The sequence below is a fragment of the Anguilla rostrata genome, unplaced genomic scaffold (assembly GCF_018555375.3).
Source record: "Anguilla rostrata isolate EN2019 unplaced genomic scaffold, ASM1855537v3 scaf0187, whole genome shotgun sequence".
NCBI lineage: Eukaryota > Metazoa > Chordata > Actinopteri > Anguilliformes > Anguillidae > Anguilla > Anguilla rostrata.
The window spans coordinates 1-13071 of NW_026985742.1; the positions used below are offsets into that span (position 1 = coordinate 1).

The 13071-nt window shown below is 42.1% G+C and overlaps 1 protein-coding gene across 5 annotated transcripts; it reads right to left on the minus strand.

Annotated features, from left to right (window-relative positions):
- Nucleotides 1-253: 253 nt before the first annotated feature.
- Nucleotides 254-12937, minus strand: LOC135246328 (uncharacterized). 5 transcript variants are annotated; one of them, XR_010327619.1, is made up of 11 exons: nucleotides 12476-12933; nucleotides 8682-8993; nucleotides 7846-8106; nucleotides 6851-7180; nucleotides 6352-6654; nucleotides 5823-5930; nucleotides 5486-5566; nucleotides 3750-3830; nucleotides 2842-2888; nucleotides 2482-2627; nucleotides 254-695 (listed from the first exon to the last, which is right to left on the minus strand). XR_010327619.1 is itself a non-coding variant. In XM_064319822.1 (10 exons), exons 1-10 carry the CDS (start codon nucleotides 12540-12542, stop codon nucleotides 2577-2579), a joined length of 1641 nt encoding a protein of 546 aa, XP_064175892.1. In that variant the 5' UTR covers nucleotides 12543-12933; the 3' UTR covers nucleotides 2420-2576. The 5 variants fall into 5 exon arrangements, 4 of the variants coding, with proteins under 4 accessions (XP_064175892.1, XP_064175893.1, XP_064175895.1 ...); XM_064319822.1 differs by lacking the exon at nucleotides 254-695 and having other exon boundaries at nucleotides 2420-2627; XM_064319823.1 differs by lacking the exons at nucleotides 254-695; nucleotides 3750-3830 and having other exon boundaries at nucleotides 2420-2627; nucleotides 12476-12936.
- Nucleotides 12938-13071: the final 134 nt, after the last annotated feature.

Here is a 13071-nt window from a genome sequence, read left to right on the forward strand (position 1 = left end):
CTACAGTCTTTTGTTTGCTTTTCTGTGTGTGGCAGTCACCATTGCCATGGCTGATGCCCTGCACAGCCCTTCTTACTGATATCCTTTTAACATGGCATACTTCACAGGAAATCGCTCGAAAAACAGGAAACACCAACTGTTCTAAGCTATTTTGGAGGAAAGGTGTGGTTACTGTGGTAACTGCAGGCAGAGGGCTGGGGGAGTGGTTCATCCGGCCCAGAAAACACTGCATGTGCTGCCGGTGTCACAGTCACTAACTGTGTTTTATTTTGGGTTCTTATAATAATTAATAATGCAGTTCTTTTTCACAGCTGTTTTATTACTAAAAATAAAAAGTATACTTCTTAACAACAGTTAAAAGCACACTGAAGAGCACACCGCCATATCCAGACACTACTACCCTGTACATAAATATGTTGCTTATTTCTTGAACAATATCACTCCCTGCTGTTCATACATCAATTAGTCAACAAATCGGAGTACACAAGAAAAAGAAAAAATAAAACTGCAAAAAACAGTACAGAAACAACTTATTAATGTATATATTTTCCAGAATACAGCTGTGTTGTTCACAGTCAAAATCTAAATATTATCAGATGCATGTAAAGGCTTCCTTTAGCAAAACAGAATGCAACAGTGGCATATTCACATAGTAACAGATCTTGGTAAGATCTGCAGATTGTCTTTTTTCATCTCTAATTGAGTTTGTCATGGTTCTGTTTCTGTCTCTGTTTTTCCTTGTTGGGCCACCAGATGGCGGCACTTCTGTTTTGTGTCCTGCTCATTCCCCTGTTATTTGTATTATTGCTTTCAATTATTTTATTATTGTTCCTGATTGTGTCTCATCGCTCCCACTGGTGTATTGTTATCCCCTCCTTTTCTGGTTTGATTGTTCTTTGAGTTCACCTGTGTTCACCTGTGTTCACCTGTGTACACCAGATCCCTTGGCCCTGTAATATCTGCCCATGGCTTGTCCTATCATTCCTATGCCGACGACACGCAACTCTTTCTCTCCTTCTCCCCATCGGACACACAGGTCCCTGCCCGCATCTCCGCTTGCCTGAGGGACATACAGAGCTGGATGGACAATCACCACCTGAAGCTCAACCCAGGAAAGACGGAGCTAATCTTAATTCCTGCTCTATCCTCTCCCCTCCTCGACTTTTCCATTTCCTTAGGGGACACCGTAGTGACATCATCACCCTGCGCCAAGAATCTCGGAGTGATGATGGACAACAGGCTGTCCCTCTCCAACAACATTGCAGCAGTAACCCGGGCATGCAGATTTTTCCTATACAACATCCGCAGAATCCGCCCCTTTCTCACCACCTACTCAACCCAGCTCCTGGTCCAAGCAATGGTTCTATCCCGCCTGGACTACTGCAACTCTCTTCTGGCTGGACTACCAGCATCTGCCACCAGACCCCTGCAGCTCATTCAGAATGCTGCGGCTCGTCTGGTCTTCAACCTCCCCAGACACTCCCACGTAACTCCCCTGCTCACTACCCTCCACTGGCTGCCTGTTATAGCTCGCATCAAATTCAAAACATTGGTCCTAGCATACCAGGCAGTCAAGGGATCAGCCCCAGCATACCTTCACAAGATATTCAAACCCTACATGCCAGCCAGATCCCTCCGTTCTGCTACCTCAGGACGCCTAGCACCTCCCCCTCTTCGCACCTGCACTTCCAGAACACGGCTCCTGTCTGTTCTGGCCCCACGATGGTGGAATGACCTCCCTGTGGAGGTCAGAACAGCTGAGACTGTGAACAATTTCAAACGACGACTGAAGACCCACCTCTTCAGGCTGCACCTCTCTCCATCCCTCCCTTCCCCCCTGTAAATGGCTAAACTTAGGGTTGTAACTAGGCAGCTGTTTCATAGGTTACTTAGTTGATGCGCCTGTCTTAACTTGTATTTTTATTTATTTATTTTTATTTTTCCATAGATTGCGTTGTTGCCGTTCTCGTTGATAGTGTTAATCAGTTTAACCATCAGGGTCCAAGTTGAACTATGCGGTTGTTCCCTGTACTTGGACCGGTACTTCTCTCTAGGGGTTTCGTCATACTTGTTCCTGGTTATGGTTATACACTTTGTTGTACGTCGCTCTGGATAAGAGCGTCTGCCAAATGCCTGTAATGTAATGTAATGTAATGTCTATTTAAGTTCTTTGTCCCCTTGACTCGGGTGCTGATTCCTTGTGTTTGTTTCTGACTTTATGTACCTGCCCGCTTTGTCCTGCTTCCGTTTCGTGTTTGTGCTTCTACCCGTGTACTCTGCCTGCCTGTGTTTTGCCCTGCCCGTGTTTTGAGTTCCTCTTGTTTTCAGTTCTTAGAGATTTTGGAGTTTGTGTTTTTACCCATAGTGGCCTTTTCTGTTCCCTGTTTGTGTTTACCTTTTTTGTAGTAAAGTCTTTATTTTCTTTTACCTCTTGAGTTTCGTGTGTTTCACTCTGTGCCTGGGTCCAACCCCCCTGAAAACGTGACACAGTTGCACTGTACAGACTTCAAATGTTAACTTTAAATGTGGGCTTTTTGTTTCATTTATCCATTTGAATCATTGAAATGTTATCCATATTACATTTTGCAGACACTTGCATAGATCACTTTATCATTTTCTTCTTGTTCCTGCAGAAATATGACATCAGAATCTTACATATGAACTTAGAACAATGAAATCAATGAAATTCAAACTTTTCAACAAAGTGGACCATCCATACACAAAATGTAACCAGTTTTTATTGGTTTTATAAATATGATACGCAGTGCCTGCATTATGATATGCAGATGAACAGAAAATCCTTATGGTTATTCTCCTGAGTATCTCAGGGAACGTACTTACAGAATGAGACTGGGGGTTCAACTGCCTCCGTTGTTGTCTGTGAGGGTCTGCAACACCAAACAGCAGTGAAAAGATCAAACAGTAATTATTGGGACTGAATTAGTTGCTTGTTTTAAGTATAAAACAAAAACCAGCAGAACTTGTGACTAACCAGCACCACATTTGTGAACCCCCAGTACTGCATATTGCTTTTGCTAGTTAGATGGGCAACACAGGCTTATCTGTTTCAGGATTCCATTAGACCAGTGGTGTCAAACTCGTTGCCATGGAGGGCCGTGTGTATGCAGGTTTTCATTCCAACCAATTAATGCTGCCTTAATTGAGTCCAATTACTCATTCAGCCATATGCGTTTAACTGCATTGAAGCACAGAATATAAGAAAATTTTTATTTAGACAATGCGGGTCACCATAGACGTCGGGTCACCATTGTGCACAAACCTGCATCCCTAATTCAGCAAATAATTTAACTAATTATATAATCAAGATCTGAGGCTGGAATGAAAACCTGCATACACACGGCCCTCCATGGCAACGAGTTTGACACCACTGCATTAGACCGTCTGCTTGTAATGATTTAATTATCTCAATCATTTATTTGCTCTGAAATTTTAGAGAAGCTAGGAGCTGCAGCTGCAGATTAAACAAAGTATATCTTTAGTTGGAGCATTTCTGCAGTGGAGTGAACAGCATTGGTGAAAACACTGGTTTAGAAAATTAGACCAGAATAATTGGTTGGAATAAAAGCCACCACCAGCGCTCCAGGAAAGAGGTTTTGCACCCCTTTCATAAGGTAATGTGTGCCCAAACTTAAGATGTTACTCCCATTGTATTCACTAAAGAAATCTCATAAACTGGCAAGAGTAACATACCCATTTTATTAGGATAACACTAAGTATAACAAACTTACCCAAACTGGGAGTGGTCAAGGAAAATATTAAGTATTGGAGCTCCTCACTGTCATTCTCCTCTTTAGGGGTATCTGGGTTTCCTATTAGTAGGAAAATTTATAAAATATATTCATGAAAATACACATATATGAATGTATGAAATGTATAATACAGATATATGTGGCCCCCGCTTGAGCCTGTGACTCCAGGGCCCCGCTCGTGCTTGTACAGTGTCTGAACTGCAGAGGTTGAAAGTCCAGGGGACAGAAAGAAAAAGCTCTGTCATATTTCTTCCCCCCTTGAACTTTACCAGCTTATTAGTTTTACCTCCTGGTTGAAAGATTGTGCTAATTAGCAAATCAACTTGATTGCAACAAAATACTGGGGAGGATTTTTGCCTTCTGAACCTAAATTTTTCCACCTCTGCTTCACAGTAAAAGTGTGAGTCTTCTTTTTGGTGCATACCACCCTCTTGTGGACATTGTAGCAAACAAACCTCTGGTTTAGAAATTATACGTCTCATGACCAAGTGACCTATTTTTACTGAATCCTTTCCCCCACAGTCCCACTTCCTCCCTTTACTCTAATTGTTTAAAGAAGCCAAAACTGTTTTTGAAACGGGTTTTAATGTTGGTGTGTGTGTGCATGAGGCCTCGAATACTTCCATTTTTAAACTACAACCGCGAGTGAGTATGAGGTTTAATTGATGCAGCCATAACCTCAAACCCACCCTCTAACCCTGACAGGAAAAGGCCGGTTATGTGCTGTCAGTACAATCTCATATCCATCATATTTTACAAATGATTTTGGCCAGAATTAAATCTGCATTTTTATCAGACCTGGGTCAATTAACGGATCTGATTAACATGGTCCGGGATGTGGAAGTCCAGGCATACCTGCAACTCAGCCTCCTTTTAAGAGATGGCAAAGGTGCAACCCCTGGTATGCACTTTTGTTTTGATAAGAAAAACACATAATGAGGTTATGAGGTATTGCTCAGTTGTGCATCCTTTGAAGTACAAGAGGTGCAGTCTGATGCACCAAAATGGTCCCAATTCCAGTTGTTCAGTGTAATTAATTTCCCACACACATTTGGCACATGGAACGCACAGGGCCGGTTTCACTAACACAGATTAAGCTTATTACTGGGCTAGCTGGAGTTTTGAATTTAGTCAGGGATTAGAAACTGGCCCATAATGCAAGCTTTCCCATGAATTAGTTCACCGGTTCATGCAGCCTATCAATAGTTCAGTTAAGCCAGTTGATCTTTTGGTAGCTCTGCAACTTTCTGTAGCTTACTATAGATTGCACCAGCTGCACTGGAATCACCATTCTCATCCACTGCTAATGTAGATAGGAGTGTAAGAGACAGAAATATTTAAGGAAACCTTTTAAAATAACTTTATATGATTTACCATATAAGGAGCGCTGAGCCATGTTACATTTTTGATCACTCAGGCAAATTTATGAAGTATGATTCAATCTTTACTATGATCATGCCATACGTGGCCTATAAGTACATTCTGTACTGTAATCTATTGGTTAAGGAACTGCTACTGTACCCTTGAGCAAGGTACTGTATAGCTCCAGTATATATCCACTTGTATAAATGGGTGCTGTGTTTTTAAAATGCAAAAAGCTGTATAAGTCACCGTGTATATGAGAGCAAATGATAAATGCCTGTAAAGTAGTGTGTTCCCTTACATTACTGCACTAACTCAAGCTACGTGTGAATAGCCTTGTTCCCCTACACTACCTTGACCCTGCTGCAGATCTGTGATGTTACTGTAGACTGGATCAGCTGCACCTTTCCCTTCAGCTGGTGATGAGGAGGAACCTGAGAGGGAAAAAACATTTAAGCAAACTGTAAATGATCTCTCTGGGAACTGATTGGACATTTGGTTGATCTTGTGTATGGCATTGGTTTGTTTCCAATTATATCAAAAGAAAAAATGAAAAACATAATTTAAAAACAATGCATTTAATAACACTGTACTATCTGAGCAGAGTTCAAAGAAATGTTGTAGTGTGAATGCTCTAGAAAGCTCTGTCAGAGAGAATGGTAAACTCGGAACAGAATGAGAAGCTTTTACCTGCTGCTGTTTTCAGATGCCGAAACAACAGACCTCCTAACAGCAACAGCACTCCAACACACACAGCAGCAGTACAGGCCAAACCGATCACCTGCACCCTGCCATTATCTGTGTTGGCACAAAAGAAGGAAACTTAACTAGGGAGCTCAGAATGGGGAGAATATTCTTATTTATTTAGCTATTAAAAATTAATTAATTACTAGGTTATATTAAAAGTTACATTCATTATTCAGCCATATTAAATGTAAAAATTCTTATTTTGTCAAATAAAATGATAGGTGCGTGCACATCATATTGAGTTAAGCACTTCTGTTTTCTGTTTGAGTGGCATTGGTACATGACTTGGCTAGACTCACGCTTTTTAATATTGTTACTGTGCATATTTTATTACAGGAAAATAGAAGAGTTTTCTTATTTATTTATTGCTAGTATGCTTGTGAGACTTTGCATTTGACTATAGAGACTAGGTGGTTTAGTGTCTTCCCCTAAGTTGTAATGAATCCTGTTGCCTGTGGTTGGAGTTTAGTACCTGGCTTTGGCTCTTCAGGTTCAGTGATGGGTGTTGGCAGTGTGAGGGGGACCTGTGCTCTGAGCATGCTCCCTGTGAACACCGCACAGGTCCAGTGAAGCTGGTCTCTGCTCAGAATGGGCAGGGTGAGACTGAGCATCTTTTTTGGGTACCTCTCACTCAGGACCTCCTGTTTTATGAGCTCGCCCCTGCCCCCCTTCATCCGCAGCCAGGCCAGGGTCACAGAGCTGATCACCTGTGATATCTCACAGTTCAGCACAACTGACTGATTCCTGGACAGACCACCAGGGGACACTGCTGAGACTGAGAGAGCACACCTTCTTGAATTGGAATCAATGCTTCTGTTGCTTACTGTTAGCAAATGGCTGTAGTGTTATATTGCATGACACAGATTATTGTTTAAAAGGCTATTTTAATAAGCATCATGTTAACATATGCTGTTATATATTCAGTCCTGTAAATTGTGTAAGCATTAGCCAAACCTGAAGTGCAAACTTACCCTGAACAGTTACCAGCATTACTGTGGCCATCAGGGAGTGTTCAGAGTAACAAAAGTACATTCCACTGTCTCCAAACTTCACTGGTGAGATTCTCAGAGGAAAATTAGACCCATCAAAGCCCTCAGATGAGAATCTCTCTTTATCTATCTCCATGGAAATCAAAGCACTCTTTTGTTTTTCAGCTGAGGCCACAAGGGTTAGATCAGACCTTTGCAATGCCACCCATCTCCAGTAAACTGTTCGGAATGAGTTCAGAGAATGGCAGGCTAGCACTGCCTCACTGCTGTTCAAACTTCCTCTGTACAGAGTGCGTTGTGTTTCATATGTACCTGGCAAGCTGTGGTTAGCATGAGTGTCTGTACACATATTGGTGCTGTAGCTGAATGAGCCAACCAGCAGCCCTTCCAGGGATGTTGAACCAAATTAAATTATATTCCTCTGGGTTGCCAACTAACCAAATCTGGCAGTGCAGCCAAATTTTTGGTAGTCCAGGTCTATCCTGGAGTTTACATGTGTATATCTGTACCATTTGTACAGACCAAAATAACAACCTGCCTACTTTGTGTCTGTTCACAGTACAATCAACTGAAGGTCAACAGAAAAATATAATAATCTCAGTCAGATTATTTTTTGTGAGTATAACCAGGTCCAGGAAAATTAACCTTTAGCACCTTGACTTTGGTAGTCTGATACACAAATTGTAGTTTAAAAAAAAGTATTAAACCTTTGGCAGCCCTTATTGTTATACTGTGGTAAACTGCAAATAGTGTTTCTGACCATTTTTAAAAAAAAATATGGAAACCCAAGATTTCCTACTTAATATGCAATCCTGCATCTATTATACTGGAGTCTTAAGATAATTAGGAAGACATTACTTGCTTTATCTTAATGAATGATGTATGTTTCACAGTCATAAGTTTGCTCATGAAAATAGGTTGAAACTCAGGATGATTTTGTAAATGCTCCAGTGAAGACCGTATCCATAGTAACATACCTTCATAGACTTGAAATGTCCTGGGAATGCTGAAAATACGTACTCCATTCCATCTGAGTGTGCAGTAATATGATCCCTCACTGTATCGGTCAGCACTGTGGATGATGATGTGGGCAGTGTTGTTGTAGATCAGCATTGTGTTAGCAGTAGGTTCTCTGTCCCTTTCCCAGTCCAGTGTAGCTGAATCTGGACGGTGTGATACTTCACAGCTCATGACCACATCAGAACCTTCATTTACTGTGTCCATGTGAAATGGTTTCACTGCAGGAGCAAAGAGCAATTGATTTATAGAATGCTGTCAACATTTTCCTCAAATCATTGTGTGGCCTACATCTCAAAACCAGTCATCAAATTTAAAGCAATATACAGTCCTCCAGCTCTGTGTTGGGAATTCTATGGAGAGATGGAACTTTGGTTTTTGTAGTTTGTATTGCTCAAAAAATAGACTAATCTGATCTATTTCCTCATAATATATCACATATCATATCACTGTGTCACAACATGAGAAACACGAGGCACTTTACTTGTCCAATTAAGCTGTTCCTGGTACATTGACCTATTATTCACACAGTAAAATGACCAGTGTTAATTTAACTCTACCAGAGTGCATATGAGTTCAATAGGAACCATATGTACTCTGTAAAAGTTCATTTAACACATTATATATGAATGACTTTACATAATATTTCAATCTAATTTCAGATTCAACCTTTTGAAAGATTAAAAAAAAGATATACATCAACTTTGTTTTACATTTGTCTTATATTATTTAGAAAATATATGTCTTCTTATTTGTAATGTCATCATTTCCAAACTACATGAAATAGTGCATTTACCTTCTACAGCGAACACTTCAGCCACGGCCAAGTTCACTTCCTCTGGTTTAGTTTGACTATAAGTAAAAACTCCTGCATCTTTCCAATTTGCTCGCAGATAAATGTCGTACTTCCTTTGTTTTAAAATAGACTCCTTCTTCAAATTCCATGAATACGTTCCATCGGACCGTATAGTTATTATCCGAGTGTTTGTGTAATTTCCATCATGTGACGTCCACTCCCAGATGAATTCTGTCCCGTTGGTCTCAGCAGGGGCTTGTAGAGAGACCCTCTGTATCTCCCCAGAATGAAAGTATTTGTACTGTACCAACACTGCAGTAAGAGAATAATATACCAAATACAGAGATCCAGCCGAGCACAAGACATGATAATATTGCATTTAAATATAGAGGCAAATTGCAGTTAGTGCATTAAAGGTAAACAACAGATGATTAAACCCAGGTTAGTCTGGAGGATTAAACAGATCTATAAATAGATTTAAAATGTAATAGCTGTAATGAATATTTGAGCTATATTTTACGCTAGAATGGAAAAGTATTGCATGTACCGATTATAGTCATGCTTTTAGTCCCAAGATCTGCATCATTACTTTATTCTGTCCTAATGTGGTTGCAGCATGTAGCAAAGATATTCTTTTTCTTTTCAACATCATGTAGTTACATTACATTACATTACATTACAGGCATTTAGCAGACGCTCTTATCCAGAGCGACGTACAACAAGTGCATAGGTTTCAAGATGTAGAGGCGCAAAAGAAACACTAGAGTGAAGTAAGGATCGTAGTGCCAGAAGTGACCACATCGATCAGGACTCCAACCCTGTAGAGTAAGCTTGTTCAGCAGCAAGAATCCTACCAAGTACAAAGTACAAACTAGCACTGGAATCACACCTAATCATACAAAAACAATCCTACCAGATACACTAACATAATCAAATTATCCTAGCTAGGTACAATGAGCTGAACTATAGGCTAGGGAGGGGTGGGGAGAGGTGCAGCCTGAAGAGATGAGTCTTCAGTCTGCGTTTGAAAGTGGTGAGATTCTCTGCTGTTCTGACCATCACGGGGAGGTCATTCCACCAGCGAGGGGCCAGGACAGACAGCAGACGGGAGCGGGAAGTGCAGACGCGAAGAGGGGAGGTGCCAAGCGTCCAGAGGTGGCAGAACGGAGAGGTCTGGCTGGTGTGTAGGGTCTGATGATCCTCTGAATGTACCCTGGTGCTGACCCTTAGCTGCCTGGTATGCAAGCACCAAGGACTTAAATTTGATGCGAGCCATAACAGGCAGCCAGTGGAGGTCAGTGAGCAGGGGGTGACATGGGAATGTCTGGGGAGGTTGTAGACCAGACGCGCTGCAGCATTCTGGATGAGCTGCAGGGGTCTGATGGCGGATGCTGGCAGACCAGCCAGTAGCGAGTTGCAGTAGTCCAAGCGGGACAGGACCATCGCTTGAACCAGGAGCTGGGTTGCGTAGGTGGTGAGGAAGGGGCGGATTCTCCGGATGTTGTACAGGAAGAACCTGCACGTTCGACTCACCGCCGTGATGTTCTGGGAGAGGGACAGTCTGTTGTCCATCACCACTCCAAGGTTTTTTGCGGTGGGTGATGATGACACCACAGTGTCCCCCAGGGAAATAGAAAAGTCAAGAAGGTTAGAGGATGGAGCAGGGATGAAGATCATCTCCGTCTTGCCTGGGTTCAGCTTAAGATGGTGGTTATCCATCCAGCTCTGGATGTCCCTCAGGCAGGCAGAGATGCGAGCAGAGACCTGAGTGTCAGAGGGCGGGAAGGAGAGAAAGAGTTGGGTGTCATCGGCATAACAATGATAGGACAACCCATGGGCAGAGATTACAGGACCAAGAGATTGGGTGTACAGGGAGAATAGGAGGGGACCAAGGACAGAGCCCTGGGGAACTCCTGTGGCAAGGGGGCGAGGTGCTGATACTGCACCAGCCCAGGCGACTTGGAAGGAGCGACCGGAGAGGTAGGACTCAATCCAGTCAAGTGCTGTGCCACAGATCCCCATAGCTGCCAGGGAGGACAGGAGGATGGGATGGTTGACGGTGTCAAAGGCGGCAGAAAGGTCTAGGAGGATCAGGACAGATGAATGGGAGGCTGCTTGTGCGGCGTGAAGCGACTCATTGACCGAGAGGAGTGCGGTCTCTGTCGAGTGGCCAGGTCTGAAGCCAGACTGGTAGGGGTCTAGGAGGTTGTTCAGGGAGAGAAAAGAGGAGAGTTGATTAGAAGCAGCTCGTTCAATTGTTTTGGATAGGAAAGGGAGAAGGGAGACAGGACGGTAGTTCTGGATGACAGAGGGGTCCAGAGTGGGCTTTTTCAGCAGTGGGGTGACGTGGGCCAGCTTGAAAGAGGAGGGAAACGTCCAGAAGACAAGGAGGAGTTCACGAGGGAGGTGACATATGGGAGGATGTCAGGTGTGATGGTCTGGAGGAGAGAGGAAGGGATGGGGTCAAGAGCACAGGTGGTGGGGCGGTGGGAGAGTAGGAGCTGGGAAACATCAGAGTCAGTGAGGGGAGAGAAAGTGGAGAAACACGGGGAGGGAACAGAGCTGGGGGAGTGGGGAAGGGTGGTGGTGGACGTGAAGGAGCTGCGGATGTCTGCAATTTTCTCATCGAAGAAAACTGCAAAGTCATCTGCAGCGAGGGAGGACTGAGGTGGGGAAGGAGTGCTGAGGAGAGAGGAGAAAATGGAGAACAGCTGATGAGGGTTAGAGGCAGATTTATGGATTTTTGTTTGATAATAATTAATTTTGGCAGAGGTTACAGCGGTAGAAAATGTAGCTAGTAGAGACTGGTAGGCAGACAGGTCGGATTGAGCCATGGATTTCCTCCACTTCCTCTCCGCTGCACGTAGGCTGGCCCGGTTGGTTCGGAGGGGGTCAGACATCCACGGACTGGGAGGGGACGAGCGTGCCTGCCTGGAGACTAGTTGCCTCCTAGTAGAAGGAAGAACTGTTTGCTCTGCTTTTTATCAGAAATGAACATTCTTAGATTCTGATAATGTTTGTGTTTTATGAATTTTACCACTGAAAGACATGGATCATTATGGATAGTGTTTGGAGTGGCTGTAAATCTGTCTTGATGATAAAGTTACGATACTGTGTCTTGAATTTGCATATATTACAGCATGTATACTGCTTTAATAACAATATCAATGACGCTATCATTAATAATTTAATAATATAATTTCCTATTTGAAAGTCTGTGTAACTGCTTGGTACCGGAATATAAAGTAATTTCACTGATAAAGTTAATATGCTGAAACTTTGAAACTTTTGCTACCTCTTGAACTTTAATCTAAAAACAAACATATAAAAAAAAAGAAGAGTCTGGATCATTTAATATAGTAGTATCAGTAGTATTTGTGTGATAGTCCTTATAAATAAGATATAATTAAGACTGTTTTTATTAAAATGTGTGCATTTTTATATTATAGGGTTTCTCAATGTGCTCCTACAGTATGAGACTATATTATAGTTACTTTCTCTTGAATTTTAAACTGAAAACAAAAAAACAAAACAAAAGAAGAGAGTCTGAATCTATTCATATACAGTAGTAGTAGCGGTCTCTGTGACACTCTTTCTGTAAGTAAGAATGTCTTTTTCCATGTTCTGCTATGTAACTGTAACATGCTTTACTCTTCCATAGTACAATAAATTGACAATTTATCGAATGTGATACTGTTTTATTCTTGTACATTTGGGTGCATATTTATGAGCATTATATATGAATCAATTAATAAATTAATTAATATAAGATTGAGGCAGAAAGAGGGACTCACCTTCAGCTGAAAGTCTGTGACAATATCCTGATATCCACAACAGGGTCCACAACAGTACCATTGCCATGGCTGATGCTCTATTCAGCCCTTCATACTGGTGCCTAGCCGTTTTACACAGGTATACTTTACAGGAAATGGCCAAAATAAGAGGAAGTACCTCATCTGACACATTGCCTGACAAGCTGGGTGCAAGGAAGCAAAACCAGACTGAAATGCATTGAGTCTGTGAGCAAATAAACGCTTAAGAGCTTAGACAGAAAGCTAAATAGCCACCATCACTGCTATGTCCTTAGATGTCACAACTGTCTGAGCTGGGAAAACACTGTAATAAGCACAGACATGTGTCTTATTAACCTCCACTCCTCCACCTCCACACACTACCTTTGTAAAGATAAACCCTTTGAAGGGTAGGTTTTTTGGAATGTTTCTTCAATGTTCTGAGTCAGTGTTCTAGGGCTCCATTGCTTTTGATTTCCAGCAGCGATTGGTACATCAGCATTAGAATGTTCAGTTGCAAACATAATCATATATTGGGAGCCTCCACCTTAAATGCTTTTACAGAAATCTAATATTAGCTCAACCCGATCTCTGGAAAA

Coding starts and splice junctions, on each gene's coding strand:
- LOC135246328 (XM_064319822.1), bottom strand. CDS start 12,542: ATGGCAATGGTACTGTTGTGGACCCTGTTGTGGATATCAGGATATTGT. Junction 8,107..8,681: donor TGAAGTGTTCGCTGTAGAAG/GTAAATGCACTA, acceptor TTGCTCCTGCAG/TGAAACCATTTCACATGGAC. Junction 7,181..7,845: donor GACATTTCAAGTCTATGAAG/GTATGTTACTAT, acceptor ACAGCTTGCCAG/GTACATATGAAACACAACGC.